General features: G+C 41.4%; 1 protein-coding gene across 3 annotated transcripts in view; it reads right to left on the reverse strand.

Moving 5' to 3' along the window:
- Positions 1 to 7,851: 7,851 nt before the first annotated feature.
- The window catches only part of smarcc1a (SWI/SNF related, matrix associated, actin dependent regulator of chromatin, subfamily c, member 1a), a 31,698-nt gene continuing 12,543 nt past the window's right edge, over positions 7,852 to 27,006 (reverse strand). Inside the window, exons 9-28 of one of the 3 annotated variants that reach the window (XM_061881751.1) lie at positions 26,815 to 26,940; positions 25,317 to 25,411; positions 24,673 to 24,803; positions 21,117 to 21,176; positions 19,389 to 19,426; positions 19,210 to 19,331; positions 19,073 to 19,144; positions 18,887 to 19,000; positions 18,640 to 18,793; positions 18,469 to 18,573; positions 15,874 to 15,933; positions 15,510 to 15,768; positions 15,277 to 15,438; positions 12,743 to 12,813; positions 12,467 to 12,620; positions 12,189 to 12,367; positions 11,989 to 12,123; positions 9,176 to 9,491; positions 8,977 to 9,102; positions 7,852 to 8,900 (exon numbers count right to left, since the gene is read on the reverse strand). In XM_061881751.1, coding sequence (XP_061737735.1) covers positions 8,809 to 8,900; positions 8,977 to 9,102; positions 9,176 to 9,491; positions 11,989 to 12,123; positions 12,189 to 12,367; positions 12,467 to 12,620; positions 12,743 to 12,813; positions 15,277 to 15,438; positions 15,510 to 15,768; positions 15,874 to 15,933; positions 18,469 to 18,573; positions 18,640 to 18,793; positions 18,887 to 19,000; positions 19,073 to 19,144; positions 19,210 to 19,331; positions 19,389 to 19,426; positions 21,117 to 21,176; positions 24,673 to 24,803; positions 25,317 to 25,411; positions 26,815 to 26,940 — 2,571 coding nt within the window. In that variant the 3' untranslated portion in view covers positions 7,852 to 8,808. Of the gene's footprint in view, positions 8,901 to 8,976; positions 9,103 to 9,175; positions 9,492 to 11,988; positions 12,124 to 12,188; positions 12,368 to 12,466; positions 12,621 to 12,742; positions 12,814 to 15,276; positions 15,439 to 15,509; positions 15,769 to 15,873; positions 15,934 to 18,468; positions 18,574 to 18,639; positions 18,794 to 18,886; positions 19,001 to 19,072; positions 19,145 to 19,209; positions 19,332 to 19,388; positions 19,427 to 21,116; positions 21,177 to 24,672; positions 24,804 to 25,316; positions 25,436 to 26,814; positions 26,941 to 27,006 lie in introns of all 3 variants that reach the window. The other 2 variants (XM_061881749.1, XM_061881750.1) reach the window with 2 other exon arrangements.

Raw genomic sequence — 27,006 nt, forward strand, 5'->3', positions numbered from 1 at the left:
TACTGAATGGCTCTTAATCCTCTTCCCTTTATGCCATGGGTGTCAAACTCCGGCCCGCCGTGTAATTGAATTTGGCCCTTGAGGCAATATCAATTTAGCATTAGATCTGGCCCGCCGGTGTTATACAGCGTCGGTGCCGCTGTAACACCACATTCACCGCTAATACTCATACTTGCCAACCCTCCTAATTTTCCCGGTAGACTCCCGAAGTTCAGTGCCCCTCCCGAAAATCTCCCGGGGCAACCATTCTCCCGAATTTCTACCAATTTTCACCTGGACAACTATATTGGGGGCGTGCATTTAAGGCACTGCCTTTAGCGTTCTCTACAACCTGTCGTCACGTCCGCTAACAGCGTGTCACATAATATTTGTGGCTTTTACACACACACACAAGTGAATGCAATGCATACTTGTTCAATAGCCAAACAGGTCACACTGAGGGTGGCTGTATAAACAACTTTAGCACTGTTACAAATATGCCCCACACTGTGAACCCACACCAAACAAGAATGACAAACACAGTTTGGGTTAACATGCGCACCGTAACACAACAGAACAAATACTCGGAACCCCTTGCAGCACTAACTCTTCCGGGAAACTTCCAGCAAACTGAGTAATAATTAACGTTTTATTCATGCATTTTCTCTTGCTACTTCAAGGCTTGAATGTTTGGTTCATCCATCCATCCATTTTGGGGTCGCTGGCGCCTATCTCAGCTACAAATGGGCGGGAGGCAGGGTACACCCTGGACAAGTCGCCACCTCATCGCAGGGCCAACACAGATAGACAGACAACATTCACACTCACATTCACACACTAGGGCCAATTTAGTGTTGCCAATCAACCTATCCCCAGGTGCATGTCTTTGTTTGGTTCATTCATTATTATTTTATTTTCAAATGTATTATTAGCCTGTGGAAAAAAATTGATATTTACCTCAGAAGATTGCAAATAGAAAAAAAGGCATTACATTTTTATTTAAATTGTATTTGATATGCCATTGATATTTTTTTAATTATTATTATTTGAAACTGGATTTTGCATGTCACTTAAGTTATATAAGCCTTGCTTGTTCAATATTTGATGCAAAACTTGTTTGGGTCCCTATTAAAAGGTTAACTTGTTCAACCTTGGCCCGCGGCTTTGTTCAGTTTTAAATTTTGGCCCACTCTGTATTTGACTTTGACACCCCTGCTTTATGCGATTTCAAATTACCGGTATTGAAATCAGCCTCCTCTATTTTGAAAATGATGACAGAGGAAGTGTCACTCCTGACATCACGAGTTTGACCAGGCGGTAATACTAAGCATGCGCTAATTATTTTGCGAAGCGAGTTTGACCCGGCAGTAATTCAAGTCAGGCGCATACTATATGCCCTGCGGCAATTCAAGGAAATACGGTGCTTTTTTTTTTTTTTTACTTCTCAAGTTTGGTCCCAGGGACCTGAGAGAGTCTCAAGGCTAAAAATGTTAAAAATACGTCAGATATTATTATTTTTTTAAATATTTTTCTTCAACACTTAAACGTCTAGATCAGTGGTTCTCAACCTTTTTTTCAGTGATGTACCCCCTGTGAACATTTTTTTTAATTCAAGTACCCCTTAATCAGAGCAAAGCATTTTTGGTTGAAAAAAAGAGATAAATAAGTGAAATACAGCACTATGTCATCAGTTTCTGATTTATTAAATTGTATAACAGTGCAAAATATTGCTCATTTGTAGTGGTCTTTCTGGAACTATTTGGAAAAAAAACATATAAAAATAACTACAAATCTGTTGAAAAATAAACAAGTGATTCAATTATAAATAAAGATTTCTACACATAGAAGTAATCATCAACTTAAAGTGCCCTCTTTGGGGATTGTAATAGAGATCCATCTGGATTCATCAAGTTAATTCTAAACATTTCTTCACAAAAAAAGAAATCTTTAACATCAATATTTATGGAACATGTCCACAAAAAATCTGGCTGTCAACACTGAATATTGCATTGTTGTATTTCTTTTCATAGTTTATGAACTTACATTCATATTGTGTTGAAGTATTATTCAATAAATATATTTATAAAGGATTTTTGAATTGATGCTATTTTTAGAATATTTTTTAAAAATCTCACGTACCCCTTGGCATACCTTCAAGTACCCCCAGGGGTACGCGGACCCCCGTTTGAGAACCACTGAACTAGATCAACTTCCGGTCTACTGACAATCAAGTACATTCTTTATATGCCCTTTTTGTCCAAACCCTGTTTTTTATGGCAATTACATACAATATGCAATACTTTCCCCCCCCCAAAATTTCTAAGTGGAATATTTCATGTAAAATAATTGGAGTCTTAAATTGGTCAATAATTCATAACTTTTTATTTTGATTCATTATTATTATTTTTTTTCAGCAATGATAGTTAATAAAAAATCCCACTAAAATTCTTAGGGGTGCCAAAAGGCCCCACTCGCAAAAGTAGAGTGTTTTTTATTTTTTTTTTACTTTCAACGCTTAAGTGTCTAGAACACGTGTCAAACTCAAGGGCCGGGGGCCAAATCTGACATAATTTAAAAGTGGCCCGCCATTAGATTTTTTTTAATTTTTTTTTTTTACTTTCAACGCTTAAGTGTCTAGAACGTGTAAAACTCAAGGGGCGGGGGGCCAGATCTGACATAATTTTAATACGGCCCGCCACATAATTTTAAATGGCCCATCTCCTTTAAGGTGGTCCAGCACATCATTTAAAGTGGCTTGCTGCATCAATTAATGTGACAGGCCAAACAATTTCAAGCGGACCACCTTCTCAATTAATTTGCCCCGTCGCTGAATTTAAAATGACCCGCCACATAATTTAAAATAGCCCGTCTCGTCATTTAACGTGACAGGCCACTTCATTTAAGCAGGCACGCCGTAGGTGACCCACCATATCATTTAATGTGGCCCAGCAAATCATTTATTGTGGCTTTCCAAATCATTTAACGTGACAGGCCAGATTTTTTAGACTGGCCCAACGTATCAATTAAATGGCCCGCCACAGAATTTAAAGTAACCTGTCATTTCATTTAAAGTGGCCCACGATGTCATTTAAGGTTGATTGCCACATAATTTAACACGACAATCCATATCATTTAAGGTAGGTCACTGTACGACTTAAGGTGACCCACCACCTAATTTAAAGTCGCCAGCCGCATAATTTAAAATAGCCCGTCTCGTCATTTAACGTGACAGGCCACATCATTTAAGCAGGCACGCCATAGGTGACCCACCATATCATGTAATGTGGCTTTCCAAATCATTTAACATGACAGGCCACTTTTTCTAAAATGGCCCACCGTATCAATTAAATGGCCCGCCACAGAATTTAAAGTAACCTGCCATCTCATTTAAAGTGGCCCACGATGTCATTTAAGGTTGATTGCCACATAATTTAACACGACATGCCATATCATTTAAGGTAGGCCACTGTACGACTTAAGGTGACCCACCACATAATTTAAAGTCGCCAGCCGCATAATTCAAAATAGCCCGTCTCGTCATTTAACGTGACAGGCCGCATAATTTAAGCAGGCACGCCGTAGGTGACCCACCACGTCATTTATTGTGGCTTTCCAAATCATTTAACGTGACGACCATATTTTTTAAATGGCCCACCAATTAAATGGCCCGCCACAGAATTTAAAGTAACCTGCCATATCATTTAACGTGGCCCACGACGTCATTTAAGGTTGATTGCTACATAATTTAACACGACATGCCATATCATTTAAGGTAGGCCACAGTACGACTTAAGGTGACCCACCAAATAATTTAAATTGACCCGCCCATTTAATGTCCTATCACATCATTTAATGTGGCCCACCACGTACTTTAAAATGGCCAGTCACATCATTTAAGGTGGCTTGTCGCATCGCATCATTTAATGTTACGGACCAATTTTTTAAATTGGCCCCCCACAGAATTTAAAGTAACCTGCCATCTCATTTAAAATGGCCCACGATGTCATTTAAGGTTGATTGCCACATAATTTAACACGACAATCCATATCATTTAAGGTAGGCCACTGTACGACTTAAGGTGACCCACCACATAATTTAAAGTCGCCAGCCGCATAATTTAAAATAGCCCGTCTCGTCATTTAACGTGACAGGCCGCATAATTTAAGCAGGCACGCCGTAGGTGACCCACCACATCATTTATTGTGGCTTTCCAAATCATTTAACATGACAGGCCACATTTTTTAAAATGGCCCACCGTATCAATTAAAGGCCCCGGCACAGAATTTAAAGTAACCTGCCATCTCATTTAAAGTGGCCCACGATGTCATTTAAGGTTGATTGCCACATAATTTAACACGACATGCCATATCATTTAAGGTAGGCCACTGTACGATTTAAGGTGACCCACCACATAATTTAAAGTCGCCAGCCGCATAATTTAAAATAGCCCGTCTCGTCATTTAACGTGACAGGCCACATAATTTAAGCAGGCACGCCGTAGGTGACCCACCACATCATTTATTGTGGCTTTCCAAATCATTTAACATGACAGGCCACATTTTTTAAAATGACCCACCAATTAAATGGCCCGCCACAGAATTTAAAGTAACCTGCCATGTCATTTAAAGTAGCCCACGACGTCATTTAAGGTTGATTGCTACATAATTTAACACGACATGCCATATCATTTAAGGTAGGCCACAATACGACTTAAGGTGACCCAGCAAATAATTTAAATTGACCCGCCCATTTAATGTCCTATCACATCATTTAATGTGGCCCACCGCATACTTTAAAATGGCCAGTCACGTCATTTAATGTGGCTTGTCGCATCGCATCATTTAATGTTACGGGCCGAATTATTTAAATTGGCCCACCACAATTTATCGTGGTTTGCCGTATTGTTTAATGTGAGAGGAGACATCATTAAAGTGACCCACTGTCTCATTTAACATGACCCATTTTTAATTTGTCCAGGGTACACCCCGCCTTCCGCCCGATTGTAGCTGAGATAGGCGCCAGCGCCCCCCGCGACCCCAAAAAAAGGGAATAAGCGGTAGAAAATCGATGGATGGGCATTTTTAATTAGGCAAACCGCTTTGTTAAGTAACAGGCGACATCACATCATTTTATTTGGCATGCCACATCATTTGTGTTTTTCGGTGGGTAATCAAACATTTAAAAATTTTCTTTTTTATGTTTACTTACTGTGTGTAGTGGACACATTAGCCCAGCACCACTTACGGCTAAAAGTCGTCTCTTTTCATCGCATAATTACACAGTAATTTGGACATCTGTGTTGCTGAATCTTTTTAAATTTGTTCAATTAATAACGGAGACTATAAAGAAGAATGCAGTTGGTGAAAAGCGGTGGATTGCAGCTGTCTTTAGCACCGAGACAAAGCCGGTGTTTTTTTGTTGTGAAGCTTTAACACAGAGCGGTCAAGCGAACATGTTTCTCTACGTCAACCAGCAAGTTTTTGGATGGGAAAATTGTGATATTAAGTCAGCTCTTACCCGAGACTTCAGTGGATTATGGGACCTTCTCCTGTAGCTGTCAAAAAGGCATCTGTGATCTTGGCTCCTCCATTGACTTCTGAGACACTGGCGTTCCCCGCAGCCACCCGACTTTCAGGTATGACTTTAGAATCACTAAAACACTATCAAAACAATAAGCAGAAGAGGGATTTTCCAGAATTATCCTAGTAAATGTGTCTAATTACATCTGAAACGCTACCACTGCCGCTTTTTCTTTTTTCTAGTGCCTCACTCTAACTTTCCTCATCCACGAATCTTTCATCCTCGCTCAAATTAATGGGGAAATTGTCGCTTTCTCGGTCCGAATAGCTCTTGCTGCTGGAGGCTATGATTATAAACAATGTGAGGATGAGAGGAGCTCTACAACCCGTGACCTCACACGCACATCGTCTGCTACTTCTGGTACAGGCAAGGCTTTTTTATTAGCGACCAAAAGCTGCAAACTTTATCGTCGATGTTCTCTACTAAATCTTTTCAGCAAAAATATGACAATATCGCGAAATGATCAAGTATGACACATAGAATGGACCTGCTATCCCCGTTTGAATAAGAAAGTCTAATTTCAGTAGGCCTTTAAGATCTATTTGTCAATCTTAAGTTTTTATTGTTCATGTTTTTTTTTCCGGTTGTTTCATGCCTTTTTTGTCATAAAAAACTTTATTTAGAAGATATACAATATTTAATGGAATAGATGATATGGCGGGTCACTTGAAATGATATGATGGGTCACCTATAACGATACAGCGTGCCACTATTGAAAGTGGAATATTTGTTGTGAAGTAATTGGAGCCTTCAATGGGTCAACAATACACATTAATTCATAGTTATTTTTATTCATTATTTTTTTGAGCCGAGGCGGCGGGCCGCATTTTGGACACTGCTATCATGGACCTGGAACATGTAGAAGTGAAGCAAAGTGCTACACGCTAACTACATGACTAACACACATTCATGGCGTGGACGACAGTGTTTGTGTGTCAGTGAGCGTTTGTTGTTTTTGTGTTTGCCAACTGGGGCGGAAGCAAGGGCAGCTGGACCACACCCCTTGCCCATCCAGCTAAAAACAAAAACAAGTTAAGCGCGACAACGCCATTTTGCTGCCAATACACACAACCACGTCTGGTATTAACATACTAATATACATGATCATATACACCAGAAGTAGTTTGTACCAATGTATTAACTCCTTCTGGCTGAAGAGATGATTGGAAGTATATATAAATAAATAAATAAATGGGTTGTACTTGTATAGCGCTTTTCTACCTTCAAGGTACTCAAAGCGCTTTGACACTACTTCCACATTTACCCATTCACACACTGATGGAGGGAGCTGCCATGCAAGGCGCCAACCAGCACCCATCAGGAGCAAGGGTGAAGTGTCTTGCTCAGGACACAACGGACGTGACGAGGTTGGTACTAGGTGGGAATTGAACCAGGGACGCTCGGGTTGCGCACGGCCAATCTCCCCACTGCGCCACGCCGTCCCAAAAAAAAATGTAATCTGCCTCCTCAAAGATAATTCAGCGGCGGCCACGTCGGCCCGGGAAGTGAACTATAGTCACGTGACTTTTGTAACACGACGATTGGCGCGTACCGTATTTCCTAGAATTGCCACAAGGCATATAGTATGCGCTTGCCTTGAATTACTGCCGGGTCAAACTCGCTTCCCAAAATAATTAGCGCATGCTTTTAGTATTACCGCCTGGTCAAACTCGTGACGTCACGAGTGACACTTCTCCGGTCATCATTTTCAAAATAAAGGAGGCTGATTTCAATATCGGTAATTTGAAATCGCATAAAGGGAAGAAGATTAAGAGCTATTCAGTAGGATTTAAGGTCCAAGCTTACATCACACTCAAATGTTTACTGCATACCTTTGGTAAGCGCCGGAGTGAGGTTTAAAAATAATTAGCGCATGCTTACTTTTACCGCATGCCTTTGGTAAGCGCAGGAGTGAGAAGAGGTTTTAAATTAATTAGCGCCCCCGCTGCAATTCAAGGAAATAAGGTAGTCAAGTGGGCTAGCTGCTAGCATTTAGTCGTGACACGGAGTAAATCCCACATCTCCATAACGTCTTTACAGTCAATCTGCCGCTGGTGGGCGGATTAGCGGCCGGATGTCAGCGAATATCTTCAAAGTGCCAATAGAGTCATGTGGGACAGAAAAAAACACTTTTACTTTTGAATGGAACCTGATAAGAGATACGATTTAGCATTACATGGCTATTAATACACATGGTTCATATCATGTATTTTCATTCATTATATTTTTATGTGTACGCAACAAAAATATGAATTAAAATATATATATTTTTAAATGTGACTGACGACATAGTTTGTAGAAAAAACATTTTATTGTCCAGCGTGAAGGTCCAAGTAGCAACAGACCGTACAAAATCCAACTAAATGCTACACAAAAACCTGCTCTACACGAAACTCTTAAAAATACATTTAGTCGTTAAAGATGCTATGCGGGAGCGGTCGGTCCCATCACATGACCTGCCGGGTGGCGACGGGGCGTGGAAGGAGAAGGAAACAGGAAGTGGAAGCAGAGGTAGCAGGAAGCAGAGAGGTCTAGAAGGCAGAGGGGGCGTAGGAGTGAAGTTCTAGAAGAGGTAGCTAACGGGCGAGCAAGGAAAGAGAGGTAGCAGAGATGCTAACAGTGCTAGCTAGCGGTCACTTTGCAAAGCTCTTTAAATGGACGTGTAACATGACACACGCACACACACACACAGGTCTACATACTGTACTTTGACTGTAAGTGTGGGAGGGGCTAGCGAGGTAGGCAGCGTTAGAAAGCACAGGAGGGGTGGGGCTTAAGTTGCTACAGCGTCTATAAAAAGGCGGAGCCAAGGTGTCCCAGTCACACTAACAAAGGCCGCATAAGTGTGTGTGTGTGTGTGTGTTTGTGTGTGTGAGTGTCAGTGCATGGCAGCTCCAGTGTGAACCTCTGCTCCGTGTGTGTGTGTGTCTGTGGGTTGCAGGTGTTTTATTTGTTCCTGCAGGTGACCAGCTGCCATTTTTAAGTCGGGTCAAAAACAGGAAATGTAGGCAAAGACGGCTCAGGAGGAGGCGGAGCCCGCCTGTTGCACACACACTTCAGTGTAAAAGTCTAAGGCGAGGCAGACACTCGCCGGGACCGAGCTTCTGATTTTGTCCAGTGTTTAGTGTCTGCAGCCTCCATCAGGCCCGACTCAGCAGGAACAACATTTTTGGTGTGTGTGTTACCCTGAGTGTGTGTGTGTGTGTGGTTGGTTTAGGTGATGGTACAAATAGGCTTTGCGTGTTGGTCTCAATTGTCTGCTGCGCGTCCACTGGGGGGCACTGGAGCACCCACGGGAACCGGGGGCACGGCTTCGGCCTGTGCAGGTGGTGGTCCCGGGTCTGAGAAGGTGAAAGGTCACAGTTAAGACGCCGCGTGGACACAAGGCGGGGGATTTTTGTGATAAGGTCTACGCACACATGCCGTTGGGAGCTCCTGGGTGGCGTGGAGGCATCATGGGAGGCATACCGCCAGGCTGGGGTCCAGCAGTGGGGGGGCCCGCCATCATGCGCCCGGGCATGGGCTGTACAGGTCCGAGGGGTGCTGTGAAGAACACCAAGAAGCTGTAAGGACCTTGCTTCAGTGTAAGGGCGGCCAACACAAAGCTCCGCCTCACCTGGCTGGCCAGCGTGGTGGGGACCCATGGGGTGGTGGCCCATAGGAGGGTAGCCAGGGTGCATGGCTGCGCCAGGCAGGGGCCCTCCAAGGTGAGGAGTTGGGGCGCCGTGGAGGGGAGGAGGGGCTCCGTGGCCCCCGGGATGCATGCCTGGCTGCCCCGGGAGAGGTCCGGGGGTGTGGCTTTGACCCTGAGCCTGGGCGGCGACGGCAGCCTGCTGCTCCATCTGCTGGCGGGCCTTCATCTCGGCGTATTTGAGCTGCTCCATGTGGAACGTCTGACGCTCCGTCAGCAGCTGCTGCCTCTGGAGCTCCAGCTGAAACAACGACGTCATTTGATAATAGGCCCCGCCCACCAACACAACAACAAAGTGGACTTCTCCAATCCAACATGCAACGTTTACATGGAAACGTCTGACTGCACAGAAGCAGAACGGACCACCTTTGGTTTCGAGGTGACGCCTAGGCCCCGCCCACTTTGACAACCATCTCCACATGATGAAGACCACAGAGCAAGGGTGTCCAAATTGTTTTCAGCGAGGGCCACTTTGAAACATTTTATATATTAAAAGATACTAAAAGCAATTCAACATACGCCAATCGATAGATGCTAAACTATCTAGAAACATCCCTCATAGCTTTGTGTCATCAGTGACAGCAGATTCTACGTCATTTTGTCATACATGAAGTATTCTCAGGCGTAAAAAAATGAACCGTAAAAACAGAGTATAATTGGCTACTTAAAGGCCTATCGTAACCCACTACTAGCGACCACACTGTCTATAGATTATATATCAATGATGAAATATTAACATTGCAACACATGCCAATACGGCCTTTTTAGTTTACTAAATTGCAATTTTAAATTTCCCGCAAAGTGTCCTGTTGAAAATGTCGCGGTATGATGACGCGTGCGTTTGAAGTCACCGGTTGTAGCGGACATTTTTTTCCAGCCCGATCCAAGCTACAAGTAGTCTGCTTTAACCGCATAATTACAGAGTATTCTGGACATCTGTGTTGCTGAATCTTTTGCAATTTGTTCAACTAATAATGGAGAAGTCAAAGTAGAAAGATGGCGGTGGGAAGCGGTGTATTGCGGCCGCCTTTAGCATCACAAACACAGCCGGTTGTTTCCTTGTTTAAAATTCCCGAAGGTGAAGCTTTACTATGGAACAGAGCGGTCAAGCGAACATGGTTCCCGACCACATGTCAACCGGCAGGTTTCGGTGAGAAAATTGTGCTAATAAGTCGGCTCTTACCGTAGACATGAGCGGAGCTTGCGTCTTCCTGCAGCTGCGGACTATCACCTCCTCCCACCGGAGACACTGGCGGTCACCACACCCCTTCGACTTTCAGGTACCACATAATCTCACTAAAACACTAGTAACACAATATGCAGATAAGGGATTTTCCAGAATTATCCTAGCAAATGTGTCTGATAACATCTGAATCGCTCTCACTGCCCTTGCCTTTTTTTCTTTTTTTTTTCTAGTCCTTCACTCTCACTATCGTCATCCACAAATCTTTCATCCTCGCTCAAATTTATGGGGAAATTGTCGCTTTCTTGGTCCGAATAGCTCTAGCTGCTGGTGGCTATGATTGTAAACAATGTGAGGATGTGAGGAGCCCTACAACCAGTGACGTCACGCACACATCGTCTGCTACTTCCGGTCGGTACAGGCAAGGCTTTTTTATTAGCGACCAAAAGTTGTGAACTTTATCGTCGATGTTCTCTACTAAATCCTTTCAGCAAAAATATGGCAATATTGCGAAATGATCAAGTGTGACACATAGAATGCACCTGCTATCCCAGTTTAAATAAGAAAATCTCATTTCAGTAGGCCTTTAATGAGACCAAAACAATCAGACCCTGCGGTTTAATATTGTGACCACTGATTGGCTAAGCCTCAGGCAGCATTACTAGCGCTAGCCTGCTAACTTTTTTAGCCAATTTTTCAGCTGAACACCTTAAGACTCAACTTGGTACTTGACAAATAACTGTTAGCAAGTTAACAGTGTGCAAACCTTGTTAGCCAATTTTACAGCCGAGTGCCTCAGACTCCTATAACTTGGTATTTGATATACTAACAGTTAACATGCTAACATTTGTGTGCTAACTTTTTCAGCCCAGCACCTCATACTCTAATAACTTGGTCCTTGATACATGCTAACTTTTAGCATGTTAACATTAGCATTCTAGCATGCAAACTTTTGTAGCCAATTTTACAGCCAAAAACCTCAGTTATATAACTTAGTACTTCACATATGCTAATTGCTTGCATGCTTACATTGATTTTTAACAAACTAACATTAGAATGCAAATTTTACAGTCAAACACCTAATTGCAAGCATGCCAACACTAGCTTTCTAACGTACTAACATTAGCATTTTTCAACAGCCAATTTCACAGCCAAACATCTCAAGAGTCATAACTCGGTACTTTATAGATGCTAAGTTTTAGCATTAACATTTAAGCGGCTGGCAAATTTTACATTTAACATACAATTTCTTTCAAAATTGCATATTTTAATTGTTTTGTGTAATGATCTTATTTGTCTCTACAATGTGGAATGCGGACAAATAAAACAAAAACTGTGGGCCGGAAATGGCCCCCAGGCTGCCCTTAGGACAACCCTGACATAGAAGGTTCCTCTGATGGCGTAGTGCTGTCAGTCTAGCTCAGTTTTTTTCTGCTGGTCAGCAAAAAGGAGCACAAACTGACCCTTTTCAAGCGTTTACTGCTGACATCAGCAGAAAAGAGCCTTCTCCACCATCAGTCACGACTTAAGCGTCAGGAGCAGCATTGCGACTTACGGCCTCCTTCTCGCGGTCCATGATGGTTTCCAGCTCCTCAAAGTGCCTCAGCTTGATCTCCAGCTTCTTCATCTGAGTCTCCACGAGCAGAGCCACCAAAGACTTGATCTTCCGCTCCTCCACCGCCGCCAGGTGCTGCGGGGGAGACACGTTAGGATGCGGAGACAGTCTACGTGTTCCAGCAGAAGGCCCGGTCTCACCTTGGCTTTGGTGGCAGCAGATGCCAGGGCGGCGGCAGCCGCGGTGGCGATGTTTCCTTCGCCAATGTCGTGCTCCAGCTTCTTCCTCTTGTCCTCCCCCTCCTCTGTGGTTGGTTTGTCTTCCTTGTCCTTCTCCTGCTCCAAGGACGACGTCTCCATGGACTCTTCTTCTTCCTTGTCTGGGAGCAGAGACAGGAAGTCGGTCATCAAACCTGAACTCACTAGTGCAGCTGGACCAGCCAGATCCAACACGAGTGTTAAGTGGAAAAACGACCAACCTGCAGGAGCTGCCTTTGTCTCGTCTCCCTCTTCGCTCTCGTCCTCGCGCTCCGACACCTCCCCCGCCTCCTTCTTCACCTTCTCTGCGGCCTCCGTCTTGTCGCCCTTCTCCGCTGACTCACTGGGCTTCTCCGCCTCGTCCTTGGACTCGGCCTGAGGGGGGCGTCGGATCACAACGTCACCATAAAATACAACAAATGAACTAATTGGAGCATCACATTCCGAAAAGGCGTGATTGGAGTAGAGGATCTTTGCAAAGTATGAAATGTCCTCACCTTGTCCCCCTGCTGGGAGTCTGTGTCAGCCTCCATCTTTTCAGCTTCAGGAGCCTCTGCAAGGTAATGCACTTCATTTGAAGATGAAAAAAATACACAAGTGAGCTCGAGGACGTCAGGAGTTACAAAGGAAGCTGAACGTTCAAAGGTGTGGCAGTGCATTAATTTAAAAAAAATAGTTGCCGTTAACGTATGTGATCAATAAAAAAAAAAGTGCACTAGTGCGGCCTGCCGGCGTCTACAATTTGTCCCATGAAACAGCACGAGTTCAATACACCGGGGCATAGCGGTGTAATCATATCCTATACAAATAGCTAGGTGTTAGATAGCTGCCATATTGTCGCCATCTGTTGGCCAACGATGTACCTCAACCATTAATTATGCTTGCAAGAAAAACAGCACAGCATTTACTTACATGACTCAATGCAAAGAACTTTCCCAAGTCATGGTGCAGGAAAAAATAAGCAACTAGCACAAAAAGGTAAACAAACATGGTCACACATAACACATCAAAGCTCACTGAACTTTGTGGATATTACCAAAAACGTCCAATCAACATAAAAAAAAAGTCAAAATTACACCCATTTAAATCCATTACAAAGGATGATGGGAAAAATGCAAAACACTCTCGACACCTATCCATGTTTGACGCATTTTAGCTGCTTGATATGACTGATAAAAAAACGTCAGTAAACAAGGAATTAGTTGAACTTTCACCTACTCTTAATAAACAATTATCAAAATTATTAAAACGCTAAGTACTCATACATATACATAGCTCGTTGCTTTGCATGTAGTCGGCTTTCGGCCCCTGGACAATTTTTTTTTAAGCCCAATGCTTGTTTGTTATGACCGCACGTAAACCCGGAAGTCGGCACCTATTGTCACACAAGATGAGTGATGAGAGGCGGGCTATTTCACTTTGGACAAAACTGAGGTCATTTGTTGGCATTGGATTGACAAACTATCTCATCATCGGCGTACAGCAAGTGTAAAATAGCATCTTAAAGCAAAGCACGTACTCGCGGACGGTGCTGCTAGCATGAATGCCACATCGACTCCAACTTGACTAAAGCGGAAAACAACAGACAATTCCAACACCGGGGGTGTTTACCTACATGAAATATAATCAACAAAAGTAGCGTGGGTAAGGTAAACATGGCCTTCGCCAAATAGACAGCCAGCAAGCATGCAAGCTATTTAACATCGGTGAAGACAAAGTGCTGCAAGAAGATGTCATTGTCCAACAGCTGGTAGCATTGCACCCAAAATAAAGACATCAACACTGTCATTTCAATAGGTAAACAAGCTTGTTTGTTTAAACAACTTTTTAAAGGAAGAGTAACTACAGGTGTAAATGTTGGACTGTGTACTTTATGGCTGGGTTTTAAGGCTGGACAATTATGGCAAAAATAATAGTAATTATTTTTGCTTGATATTGTGCAGTCCTTTGAGACATTCGTGATAAATAGCTGTAGAAATAATCTTCGATTGATTGATAAATAATTTAGTACGCTAAATTACAGGATAATTCATAAAATTTGATAATGTAGTAGTGCTCAATTACACGATTATTCATTAATCTGAAAACGTGAGTATTGTACCACCAAAACTCTACTTTAAATACAGATTTAAAATAACCTGGATATAAATGATCAACAAATAAACCACAACAAGTAATATAATAATGATAATAGGGACAATACATTTAAATAACAATAGTAAATTAATTACCGCAAATTTACAGCAAAATCTATCGCAAATTCACGTTTGTTTTTTTTTTTTTACAACATGTTACTGTTACTGAAAACACTGTACTTTAGCTTTTTTTTACAGTAAAATGATGGCAACTGAGCTGCCTGGTTTTTACCGTAAAATCAATGGTCATTTTTGCAGTGTAGAATTTGACGAAAAACTTGCTTTGAAATCATAGGTTAAGCAGATTTATATTATAACTTTTTTTAGTTTGACTAAAAAGTTAAAAAATATATTATTAGTTGATAAAGTTTAAAGATATAGAATTGCATGCAATACGTATATTTTTTGCTGTCAAAATGAAAAGAACAAAACGATAAAATACTTTTAAATTATTTCAAGGCTTTCACAGGCCACATTAAATGTGGCATACTAGATCTGGCCTTTAATTCGACACCTGTGCCTTAAACTAAATAAAATTGATGCTTTATCAACCTTTATGTTTTCAATTTTTTTTTTTTTTTTTTTTTACCAAATATGAATCGTTTATGGAACAGAAAAGGAGAGCGGAATCGAAAGTGGAAATGGAACTGGAAACATCTTATCAATTCCCAACCCTATTCAGGAACAACACGATGGTGAGGATGTTTGAAGACAGCAGGAAAAAAAATATGTGCGATGACCCAGTTTTTATCCGCCCCTCCCCCCCTGCGTCCTCCCTTCGCCCATCTGCTGCGTAGTTTTAATCTGGTTAACGTGGCGGAATGCGAGCACACACAAACACTCTTTTGACTGCTGAAATCTGCCGCCCTCTAATGGTCACACTGAGAATGACCAACCTGTTTTCTCGGGTTCTTCAGGAGAAGTTCCAGCGATGCCACTGCTCTCCAGGCCGAAAGCGGGGTCCACCTTGCCCGTGCTCCTCGCCGCCTCCTGCACTTTTTTCACGTGAGCCTCTACCAATTCCGCTGGCACCTCCTCTCGAACACGGGAGAACTCCTCTGTGGAAGAAGACGACATCTGAACACAGCTCCCTATAAGGTGTGTGTACCTGCGCTGGGCGGTGTGTTACCGAGTGCCGCCTTGGCGGCAGCAGACGCCACTCTGGGGTCAACCACGGAGGCCAGGAAAGCCACGGTGCTCATGACCGGGTTCCCGGACTGGCTGAAGGGGATGGGCTGATAAGCCAGAGGGCCCAGCGATGCCTCGGAACTCTCCAGGTAGGGGTCCTCAATGGGCAGGCGCAAGAAGTGTAAGATGCATTCGTCTTGCGTGCGTGACCCTACGTGCTCGGATACTTTGTTCCAGTCATCTTTGAACATCTCAAGAGCCTGCCCAGACAAATTAGAGGCTTTGGATGCGGCGCACACAGAAACTAAAGATTCCCTCTGAAGTGTAGACATTAGGACTCAAGTGGTTTGATCAGATGGACTCACCTCCAGCAGCAGCAGTGTCTCCTGCTCGGTCCATTCCCGGGAAGATGCCACGGATTTACCCTGAAAGGAGTACAACACCAACAAAGCATTAACACAAGCGTCTGCTTCTGGATGTGATGAAAGCACAGCTGTGAAAGAATAACACCTGAGTAGAGCAGGGCACAAAAATAGTTTCCTTTTCAGTCGATATCGATATGCAGGGCTGTAGAGAGCAAGAATTTTACTCGCATTGGCGACTAGAAATAGGTCGTGAGGGCATTAAAAAAAAGGAGCACAAGTGCGAATACAGATTTTAACCCTTTAATTTTTGATTTGCTCCTAAAATAAATCCATCCAAAGTTGATCAAACTGGAGTACGATTTTCTGTATAGCATGTTTGAAATAAACTTAATCCATAACCAAATGGAGAAGTGATTGACACAGAAGTCTCACTGATCACTTTGTGTGTACCTCCTCCTCCTTCATGCACAGTAGCTGCCTCACACACTCAAGTCTTCAAACACGGAAGAAACGTCTTGGTTAGAGGATCTGGTCAGTGAAAGACAATATTTTTTTCAACACCCCAAACTACGGCTACCCCACCAAAAGTGTTAACCCTCACGTCTTTTGCGTCTTGCCCGATCAAAAGTGTCTCTCTCTTCACCACAGGCAAAAAGGGGTCTTGTCTGTGCATCGCTCTAAGCGCATTTATCGAACAATAGAATTAACTGTCACAGTCATTCACAATCTTTGTCTCAGTGGGCGGAGAGCGGGTTTGCACACACTGAAGCGCGGACAGAGACCCTCGTGACTCACGACTCGCTAGTGACAAGTTCAGCAAGGTAACACAAGTTAGGAGGAAACCTAATTATTAGAAAGTAGAGATGTCCGATAAAATCGGACTGCCAATATTATCGGCCGATAAATAATTTAAAAACGTAATATCGGAAATTATCGGTATCGGTTTCAAAATGTAAAAAGTATGACCTTTTAAAACGCTGCTGTGTACACAGACATAGGGAGAGGTACAGAGCGCCAATAAACCTTAAAGGCACTGCCTTAGAGTGCCGGCCCAGTCACATAATATCTACGGTTTTTCACACACGCAAGTGAATGCAAATTATACTTGGTCAACAGACATACAGGTCACACTGTGAGTGGCCATGTAAACAACTTTAACATTTACAAATATGCGCCACACTGTGAACCCACACTAAACAAGAATGAGAAACATTTTGGGAAAACAGCCGTACCCTAACACAACAAAAACACAACAGAAAAAAATACCCGGAACCCCTTGCAGCACAAACTCTTCCACTACGCTACACACTCAAGTGAATGTAAAGCATACTTGGTCAACAGCCATACAGGTCACACTGTGGGTGGCCATGTAAACAACATTAACACTTACAAATATGCGCCACACTGTGAACCCACACTAAACAAGAATGAGAAACATTTTGGAAGAACAGCCGTACACTAACACAACAAAAACACAACAGAAGAAATACACAGAACCCCTTGCAGCACAAACTCTTCCACTACGCTACAATATACACCCACCGCACTTGAAGATGTTCGATGTTTAAGTTAAATTTTTGCTGACAGAAAGCAGTCCATTTTATTTTTGGTTCATTTTATTTATTTAGGAAAACTAAATGTTATGTACCTTCGAATTACAATACAAATCTACAGTAATGAGAAATAAGTGTATATTCGATTGAATATAAGTTGAAAAGGATTTGCAAACCATTATATTCTGTTTTTATTTACAAATTACACAACGTGCCAACTTCACTGGTTTTGGGTTTTGTATTTGAGAAATCAGACTAATTTTGTGCATGGAAACGTAGTGATCGTCTCCCCAAAGTGTCCTGGGTATTCCCCATAATTACCTAGACGTGCTCTAAACACCTCCGCAGAGAAGGTATGATAGGCACATTTTTTCTTACTAAGTGAGCACACCAGACTTGCATATCTTACAGAAAAATGTAAGTTTACTTAAATTTAAGTTAAACTGGTCCTAAAAGGGGGGCTTCACGGTGGCAGAGGGGTTAGTGAATCTGCCTCACAATACGAAGGTCCTGAGTAGTCAGGGTTCAATCCCGGGCTCGGGATCTTTCTGTGTGGCGTTTGCATGTCCTCCCCGTGAATGCGTGGGTTCCCTCCGGGTACTCCGGCTTCCTCCCACTTCTGGGGATAAGTTGATTGGCAACGCAAAATTGGCCCTAGTGTGTGAATGTTGTCTGTCTATCTGTGTTGGCCCTGCGATGAGGTGGCGACTTGTCCAGGGTGTACACCGCCTTCCGCCCGATTGTAGCTGAGATAGGTACCAGCGCCCCCCGCAACCCCAAAGGGAATAAGCGGTAGAAAAATGGATGGATGGTCCTAAAAGGTACCTTGTAAAACAGCAACTTTTTGAAACAGCTGCTGCAAATGTAGGCAATTTAGAAAAAATTAGCCTGCGAAACCTTGGAGGAAAGTCATTAAGTGTTGACAACATTTTTCAAATTTGCACAAGGAGGTCAACACTTTCCTACAGTTTGCAATGAGGAACAGAAAAGCCCTGGTGGAGGTCACCTGAGCATTAAATGAGTGATTCAGCGTGTTACTAACCTTGGAGCTCTTCTTGTACTGGTCAGTACGGAGGCCAAAGTTTTGGAGGTCGATTTTATCTTTGCTCTTATCAAGGAAGTTGGCCATCTGCTGTGGGGGCGGGATCTAAACGCAGGAAGCACAGAATATCACTGCTGCTCCTCGCCACCTGCACCTGGTCTACATCCTTACCGGCGCAGTTCTGTGGTTGAGGGGCATGAGGCCAGAGGGGGTGTCAGCCAGCACGGTGAAGTGGGGCGTCGGTGGGGGCCCCATAGGCAAAGGTCGGCTGTCTGCATCCACCTGGTAGTTCACCAGCCCCCACTGCTCTAGGAAGGCATGAACTCTGGAGACGATTAACTCGTATTAAGTACAATTTGAAAAAAAAAAAAAAAGACAAAAAAAACATTTGCTTTAGTGTCAGCGTGCATCAAGTCACCTCATGATGGCGCACACGTCACCTGTCAGGTTCCTGCGGCAGGAAGTCGAGGTGAGATACTCCTGGGGGTTGAGCCGGTATGTGTCAATCATAAAGTTACGGTAGGCGAGGTATCTGTTGGGGGGTGGGAGCAATGTCATTAACATCTAGACAACATCTTGGAAGTGGGCGTGTCAGCGCGCTCACATCTCAGGGGTTTTGGACTTGTTCTTGCCATTGAAGAACTCAGGCAGCGCTCTGCGCTCAATCTCATGAATACTGAAAGGAAAGCAGTGTGTAAGATTTTAAAACATGGGTCATGTGACATCCAGCACACGGCTTACCAGTTATAATCGAACCACGCGCTGTAGCTGGGGATGATGATGTGGTGCGTCTGCTCCGTCACATTGTCCTCGCTAGCGTCCATCAGGCGGCTGACTTCAGCTTTGCTCTGGTCCTCGTCCTCCTAGACACAAAGTCAGTCAGTCTGACAGATGCAAAGGTCTTTATTCAAGTCATCTACCTTTCCACCAGACAGCACTGAGTCGTCCTCCATGTCCTCTGCAAGAAGAAGGGAAGAACAAGTTTGATTACAATTGTGATGATGCCGACATCCAGTACTGGGTGACTTAATACCGTAAATTCCGGACTGTAAACCGCTCCTTTTTTCCTACGCTTTACCTCCTGTGGCTTATAAAATAATGTAGCTGATTTAAGGATTTTTCTTCGCCAATGGTCATAATGCAAATAAGTTTTCATTAAACACAAGCAAAGACATTGAGAAGTTGTGTTATTGTTTGTGCTATGGTGCCACTTTTTTGGGCGAGTTTGATATTGAGAAGTTGTGTTATTGTTTGTGCTATGGTGCCACTTTTTTGGGCGAGTTTGCTAGCTGCAGGTGATGCGGGCTGAAATCTTTAGTGCTTCAAACCAGAAGTACAAGTGCCATTTCGTCTTCTAGTCATCCATAGCGTTTCTTTTTTTTTGTCCTGTCCAGCTTCTCAGGCAAATCATATTGTTGATGTACATGCCCATATCGGCTGTACAAATGTACTTTAAAAAAGAGAAGTGTGGGATACTTCTCTTGTTGACTTATTTGTATTTGACTTTATTAAATGTATTTATACTATCATTTGATGCAGCCGGGCAGGAGCAGGAGGGGATAACGTTTCTACTCATATGGATTCTTCACTCATCACTCCAAGCAACGTTTGGAAGTTTTACAACATAACTAAAACTACTCATACTTACTGAACCCTCCCATGTGTGATGTCTGTCGGAATGTTTTCATGCACACTTGTACGTGCTATCGTAATATAATGAAACTACCGTCGTTAGCATTAGCTAATATGCTATCATGTTTACAAGTGTCTGTGTTAGTATTATTAACTTTCAATGGCATTCTTTCAGTTTCACAAATTCCTCAAGAAATTTTCCAGAATATAACCGTGGAGTTATTGAGTCTGTTTAGCTGATTGGAGAGCTAGCTTGTGCCGCTAGCGGGCCCATGACGATGACACTAACCGAGCAGTTTTCTCTTTTAGAATGTTGTTTTCATTGTTTGAGTCTTTTCCATGCTTGTGTTGACATTTCCTTTGCTTTCTGCCTTGACAACTGACAAGATTCTAATCAGAGGAAGGTTGGTAGAGCGGCCGTGTCAGCAATTTAAGGGTTGCGGGTTCGATTCCCGCTTCTGTCATCCTAGTCACTGCCGTTGTGTCCTTGGGCAAGACACTTTACCCACCTGCTCCCAGTGCCACCCACACTGGTTTAAATGTAACTTAGATATTGGGTTTCACTATGTAAAGCGCTTTGAGTCACTTGAGAAAAGTGCTATATAAATATAATTCACTTCACTTCACTTCTCTTTTGTTTGATCAGCCGTTTTACTGCCGTGATACAGACACCGCTGGAACCAATTAACATATGCAAACAAATATTTACAGAATACTTTTGTGTAAATAACTCATTTCACAATTTATATATATATATATATGTATATATATATATACACACACACACACACACACACACACACACACACACACACACACACACACACACACACACACACACACACACACACACACACACACACACACACACACACACACACACACATGGCTTATAGTCCGGTGCAGCAAGTATATGAAAAAATCTGTATTGTTTTTTTGTTTTAATTTAGTTGGTGCGGGTTTTATTTCTGTATGCTCTATAGTCCGGAAAATACGGTATATAAATATATACATACCCACGTCTTGTCCGTTGTCTCCTTTTAGAGGAGTGCTCTCAACATCCTTCTTTGCATGAGCTGTGTGAAAACATGACAGCAACGTGTTAGTAAGCACTGAAACATCCCTCCCAAGTTTTTTTAATTTTTTTTAAAATAACTACTACAAAAACATAGCTTCATGTAGAAACCTACCATTCTTACTGCTCTATGTCACAATGTAAACGATATACTGGGGCTGCATGATTATGGCAAAAATAATAATCTTGTTTATTTTGATTGAGATTAAAATCACGATTATTAACCCTAGGATTCGTTTATTTAAAAACAAGAATGTAATTTAAAAGAATGGATATGAATTTGTAACAAGTACACAAAAACTAAAATAATATTAACAATAAAATAATAGCTATATAATAAAATACACATTTTTTTTTCCTGGGGCTGCATGATTATGGCAAAAATAATAATCTTGTTTATTTTGATTGAGATTAAAATCACGATTATTAACCCTAGGATTCGTTTATTTAAAAACAAGAATGTAATTTAAAAGAATGGATATGAATTTGCAACAAGTACACAAAAACTAAAATAATATTAACAATAAAATAATAGCTATATAATAAAATACAAATTTTTTTTTCCTGGGGCTGCATGATTATGGCAAAAATAATAATCTTGTTTATTTTGATTGAGATTAAAATCACGATTATTAACCCTAGGATTCGTTAATTTAAAAACAAGAGTATTTGTTTCACCACTAAAACTGAACAATAAATGTAATTTAAAAGAATGGATATCAATTTGTAACAAGTAAACAAAAACTAAAATAATACTAACAATAAAATAATAGCTATATAGTAAAATACAAACATTTTTTTCCTTTCTATTTCTTAAAACTCTGTAATTTTTGGTAATACTTTTTTTTAGGTCATCAATAAAATGTATTGAAATGCGACATTTCTCACATTTATTGGTGCAATATTCATTTGGACAATTTTTACTAATATTTTCAGCTTAAGCATACTATTTTTTGTAAATGTATCAAAAAGTACTGTTAGTACTTTATACTTGTGTAAAGTACTTTTTCTGAGACCTTTAGTTTGTAAACACGGCAGACCGGATATTGCACAAAGACAGCGTTGTTATTGTGAAGGGGGTAAGGGAGCGTGCTGCTGTTCTCAGTTTGACGAGTAAGGAGACAGTTTTAGGCTGTTTAAACATTTTTTTTTTCTTTTTTTTTAAAGAGAGCCTCTCAAGTTGTGACTTCTGTCCTTGTTTGTACATTGATCTTACATCCATGATGTCGTTCACAACAACACAAGCAGATGAGATGTGTTGTGGGTGTATGGATTGTTCTTGCTAGTTTTAACCTAATAGTTTAGTCGCTATTTTAACTGGTTGATTCGACATTGTTTAGTTTAGGACAGGGGTGTCCAAACTGCGGCCCGGGGGCCATTTGCGGCCCGCAGGTCATTTTTTAACGGCCCCACGGCACATTTTAAAAATACTATGGAAAAAAATAAAAACATAAAAAGTGTTATAAAAGAGCAAACAGGTGAAATGTAACAAGAACATGTTGCAATGTTTACTTTAATAACACAAAGCTGCCATGCAGGCTGTTTCTTTCTAAAAAAAAAAAAAAAAAAAGTGAATCAAAATCAATTATGAATTATTGACCAATTAAAGGCTCTAATTACGTCACATTAAATATTCCACTTTGAGATATTTTTGGGGGCAAATGTTGCATATTTTGTGTTTGCCGTATGAAAAACTGAGCTGTTTTTTTTTTTTCAAAGACGGGCCTAAAACGAACAAACAAAAAACATAAACTACAAAAAAACTTTTAATTGATGAATAGATCTGAAGTTGATCTCGAGACCATTGTGTTAAAAGTAAACAGTAAAAAATAAAAAAAAAGTATTTATTTTTTAACACTTTAATGAGTATGACCCCTTAGGATCAGTCTGTTTTGTTTTAAGAGTCATTGCATAAAAAATAATAGTGAATTAAAATCAATGGTGTTATAAGTTGTTGAACTTTTTACGGCTCCAGTTATATAATTTCAAATGTTCTACTTAAAAATGTTATTGGGTGAAAATATCGCATATTGTGTGTATTTCTTCCATAAAAAAAACATGGTTTTCTTTGACAAAAAGAGCATACAACTCAAATCTTTAAAAACGTCATATTGACAGATAGAATTAATGTTGATCTAGAGATTTAAAACTTGAATAATAATAAAAATAATAATACTGAATAATGACACATTTTTAACATTTTTTTTTTACCAAAACCCTTTCGGGTCTCCGGGATCAAGCCTGAGTGGATGCCTAAATGTATATTTTTTATTTATATATTGTATTGGTTTTTTAAAATAAATGGCCCCCGCTTGCTTTGATTTTTCAGTGTAAGGCCCTCAGTGGAAAAAGTTTGGACACCCCTGGTCTAGGATGTGTTCCAGGGATGAATGGACCGTACTGAGGCCATTATTTTCCCAAAGAAATTTTCTTTCTCACATTTCACTCACGTTTATGCCAATTTCCCTGATATTCTGCATTTAACAGCGGATTCAGTTTTTCTTAGCAAATTCTGTGATTCTGTCCGCGGTTACGTCAACACATTACAAATTTTGTTGAGTTTAGTGATTACTGATTAGGCATATTAGCTTTGTGTCAAATAAAAAGTAGCATCCATGGTGGGCTCCCAAATTTCCAGTACAAGTCAGGAGCAAAACTTCACCTTACTAGCCTATACTGTATAAATCAACAATTTATAAATACACATCAGTAGGCTAAATGAACCTCTTCAACATACATACAATTCTTACTGTTCTATGTAGGAACATACCATTCTTACTGTTCTATGTAGGAACATACCATTCTTACTGTTCTATGTAGGAACATACCATTCTTACTGTTCTATGTAGGAACATACCATTCTTACTGTCCTATGTAGGAACATACCATTCTTACTGTTCTATGTAGGAATATACCATTCTTACTGTTCTATGTAGGGATATACCATTTTTACTGCTCTGCGTTGGAAGCCACCCTTCTTACTGCTCAATGTAGGAACATAACATTCTTATGGATTTATGTCCAAACATACTAATATTCTTACTGATTTATGTTGGAACCCGCCATTCCTACTGCTTTATGTTGGAACCCACCATTCTTGCTGTTTTACGTAGAAACATACCAACCTTACTACTTTATGTTAGAAGACAGCATTATTACTGCTCAATGTAGGAACATACCATCCTTACTGCTCAATGTAGAAACATACCGTTCTTACTGCTCAATGTAGGAACATACCACTCTTACTGCTCATTGTAGAAACATACCATTTTTATTAACACTTCCTACTCTATGTAAGAACCTTTCATTACAATCATCTCATATTTTATGTAGGAACCTAATATTCATACAATCACTCCCTGTTCTGTGTGGGAAAATACCTGTCTTACAAACATTTCCTACTCAATGTAGGAACCTACCATTCACACAAAAACTTCCTGTTCTATGTAAGAAACTTCCATTCTTACAAACAATTGTTGCTGTATGTAGGAACCTACCATTCTTACAAACACTTCCCTCCTCCATGCTGGCGCCTGCAGAGGAGTCATCCAAGTCTTTGGTGACGTCGTCCTCAGTGTCGTCCTCATCACCTCGGTGACCCCGACGCTTCCAGTAGTGCCCTGTGTTGCTGACACAGGAAGTGGATGTCGGTCACCCGGGACACAATGTTACACCTGCGTGAGATGGCTCACACCACAGCTATATGAAGACTAGAAACGCTAGCAGCATGCTGGTGACGTGCCTATGTAGCAGCCATCCTGGTAGGAGCCAAGTTCACAATAAAAACTAAAGCATCTAACTCATAACTAGCTTATTTTTATACCACTTTCCTGCTGTTTGCCTAATTGTCAACATCAAATCATATGTTAATAATACACATTTGAATTGAAATAAAAAATGTAGTCAATAAAAGGTCTTGTTTCAAGTGTACGGTGTAGTGTGCAAGTGATTGCAGCACAATGTGCAGCATTATTCTTGCAGAGGGCAGGAAAAGTGAAACCACCACAGAACTATTTGGCCCAGTTAGCTTAGCCTCATCATATGATATCAACGGCACACAGCTCAAATTGAGTCGGTCCAATCTACCGATTTATGTTTCAAACACTTTGAACGGAATCGGGCTGAATGATGTTTCTCTTACCCTTTCTTTCCACCTTTCTTTCGGGACTCGGCAGGTGTGCTCGGCGGTGAGGGCGAGCGCCTCCTCTTCTTTCCGGCAGAGTTGGCCTTGCGCTCCTTGCGATCGGGTGTACGGGAAGACTGATCAGATAAACGCCGTGCAGTGCGGGGAGCGAGGGATGGAGGATGAGAGAAAGAGTGGCAGAATGAGAGGATGGAACATTTGCACACACAAGGAGGGGAAGCGGCAAGAATAAAAGGGAGGAAGGGATGCAGTGGCGTGGAAAAACGACCAGGGTTTCTGTGTACGGTCAGGTAGAGGTGGGAATCTTTGAGCACCTCACGGTTCAATTACGATTCTTGGGGTGACAATTTGATTTGGAATAGATAAATAAGATTTTCTCAATTTACTTTTTGGTATATAAATTATAATAAAAGCTTATTAAAACAGGTTATAAAAACTCCTCTTGGCTGCTGACATACAACTTATACATGCAGTGTTGACCAAAAAATGTCGAAAAAAATATTTATAAAAAAAAATGTATTAACAAAAAATGACAGAATTTTAATCTAATAAAATAAAATAGAGCAACCCCAACTCCAGCTTGATCACAGCTTTACTACTTTTTTACTAAACAAATAAAGCATTGTGAGATTTGTTTGGCCTACTAAAAAAAGCGTGAATAGTCAAATTTTATACGGCTTAGATTTTTTGCTCGTATCTTCTTTTTGTAAGAAGATCTAGGCCTCGTGTACTGGGAGATCTTGTGTGCTGATTGCTGCACAACAGCCACGTTGTTTTTCCACTTCCGGAAAGAAGTCACGTGACGGAATACAAGCTTCTCTTCCACCTCCCTCGTTATTGTTTGGGTCCGAATGAAGCCGGCATTCTTTATTCCTTCTTAAATAAATTAATCCATTTATTTTTCCCCCTCCCAAAGATGCACTTTAAAATGTTCACTTATTTTAATTTCTGAAGCAAATAACGGTTTCCTCTTAATTCCAGTTGTTGCCGATGTTTTCATTGAACGGGATTCGCGTCCGGGTTATATCCTGCACATTGAAACTGCCACGAAAGGTCCCCTGCGACTGCACACACTTACTCAACATATTTTCTGATTGACTACAAAACTTCAAGGAGGTTGTCATGGAATAAAACAAAGTAAAAGTGGGGAATTTCACATACGCTTAATAAATTTGGTTAGTCAGCTTTTGGCCCTCGACCAAATTTGTTACGCCCAATGCGGCCCCCAATTCAAAAAGATTGGACACCCATGCTCTAGAAGATCTGGGAAATCTTTTAGTCAGATGTCAACAGAAACCCTGATGTGCTTTGGAAGGAGAGAAAAGCTGTGAGGAAGGGTGGTGACAGACAATACACAAGGTATAGACAGACAAAGAAGACATAGTAGCATGCCAAATGGCATCTCGATGCAAAAGGACATTTGCCAACACAAGAAAAAATAATTAAGCAGTAAAAAGCAACGATCATTTCAGACATTTTGCTCCTCTGCGTTTACCTCCTCCTCTTTCGGGAAGATCTTTTGGCGGAAGCTGATAGGTTTCTTGTTGTCGTCCACCTCGTAGTCTTCCTCATTCATCCACTCGTTGAAGGCGTCTGTGTCCAGTACCCATTTAGCATGAACCTGAAGGGAGGGGCCAAAGTAAGATGTGCACGCCAATGTTGATCAATGTCACTCAGAGGTCAGGAT

This window comes from Nerophis ophidion, linkage group LG21 (assembly GCF_033978795.1).
Source record: "Nerophis ophidion isolate RoL-2023_Sa linkage group LG21, RoL_Noph_v1.0, whole genome shotgun sequence".
Taxonomy (NCBI): domain Eukaryota; kingdom Metazoa; phylum Chordata; class Actinopteri; order Syngnathiformes; family Syngnathidae; genus Nerophis; species Nerophis ophidion.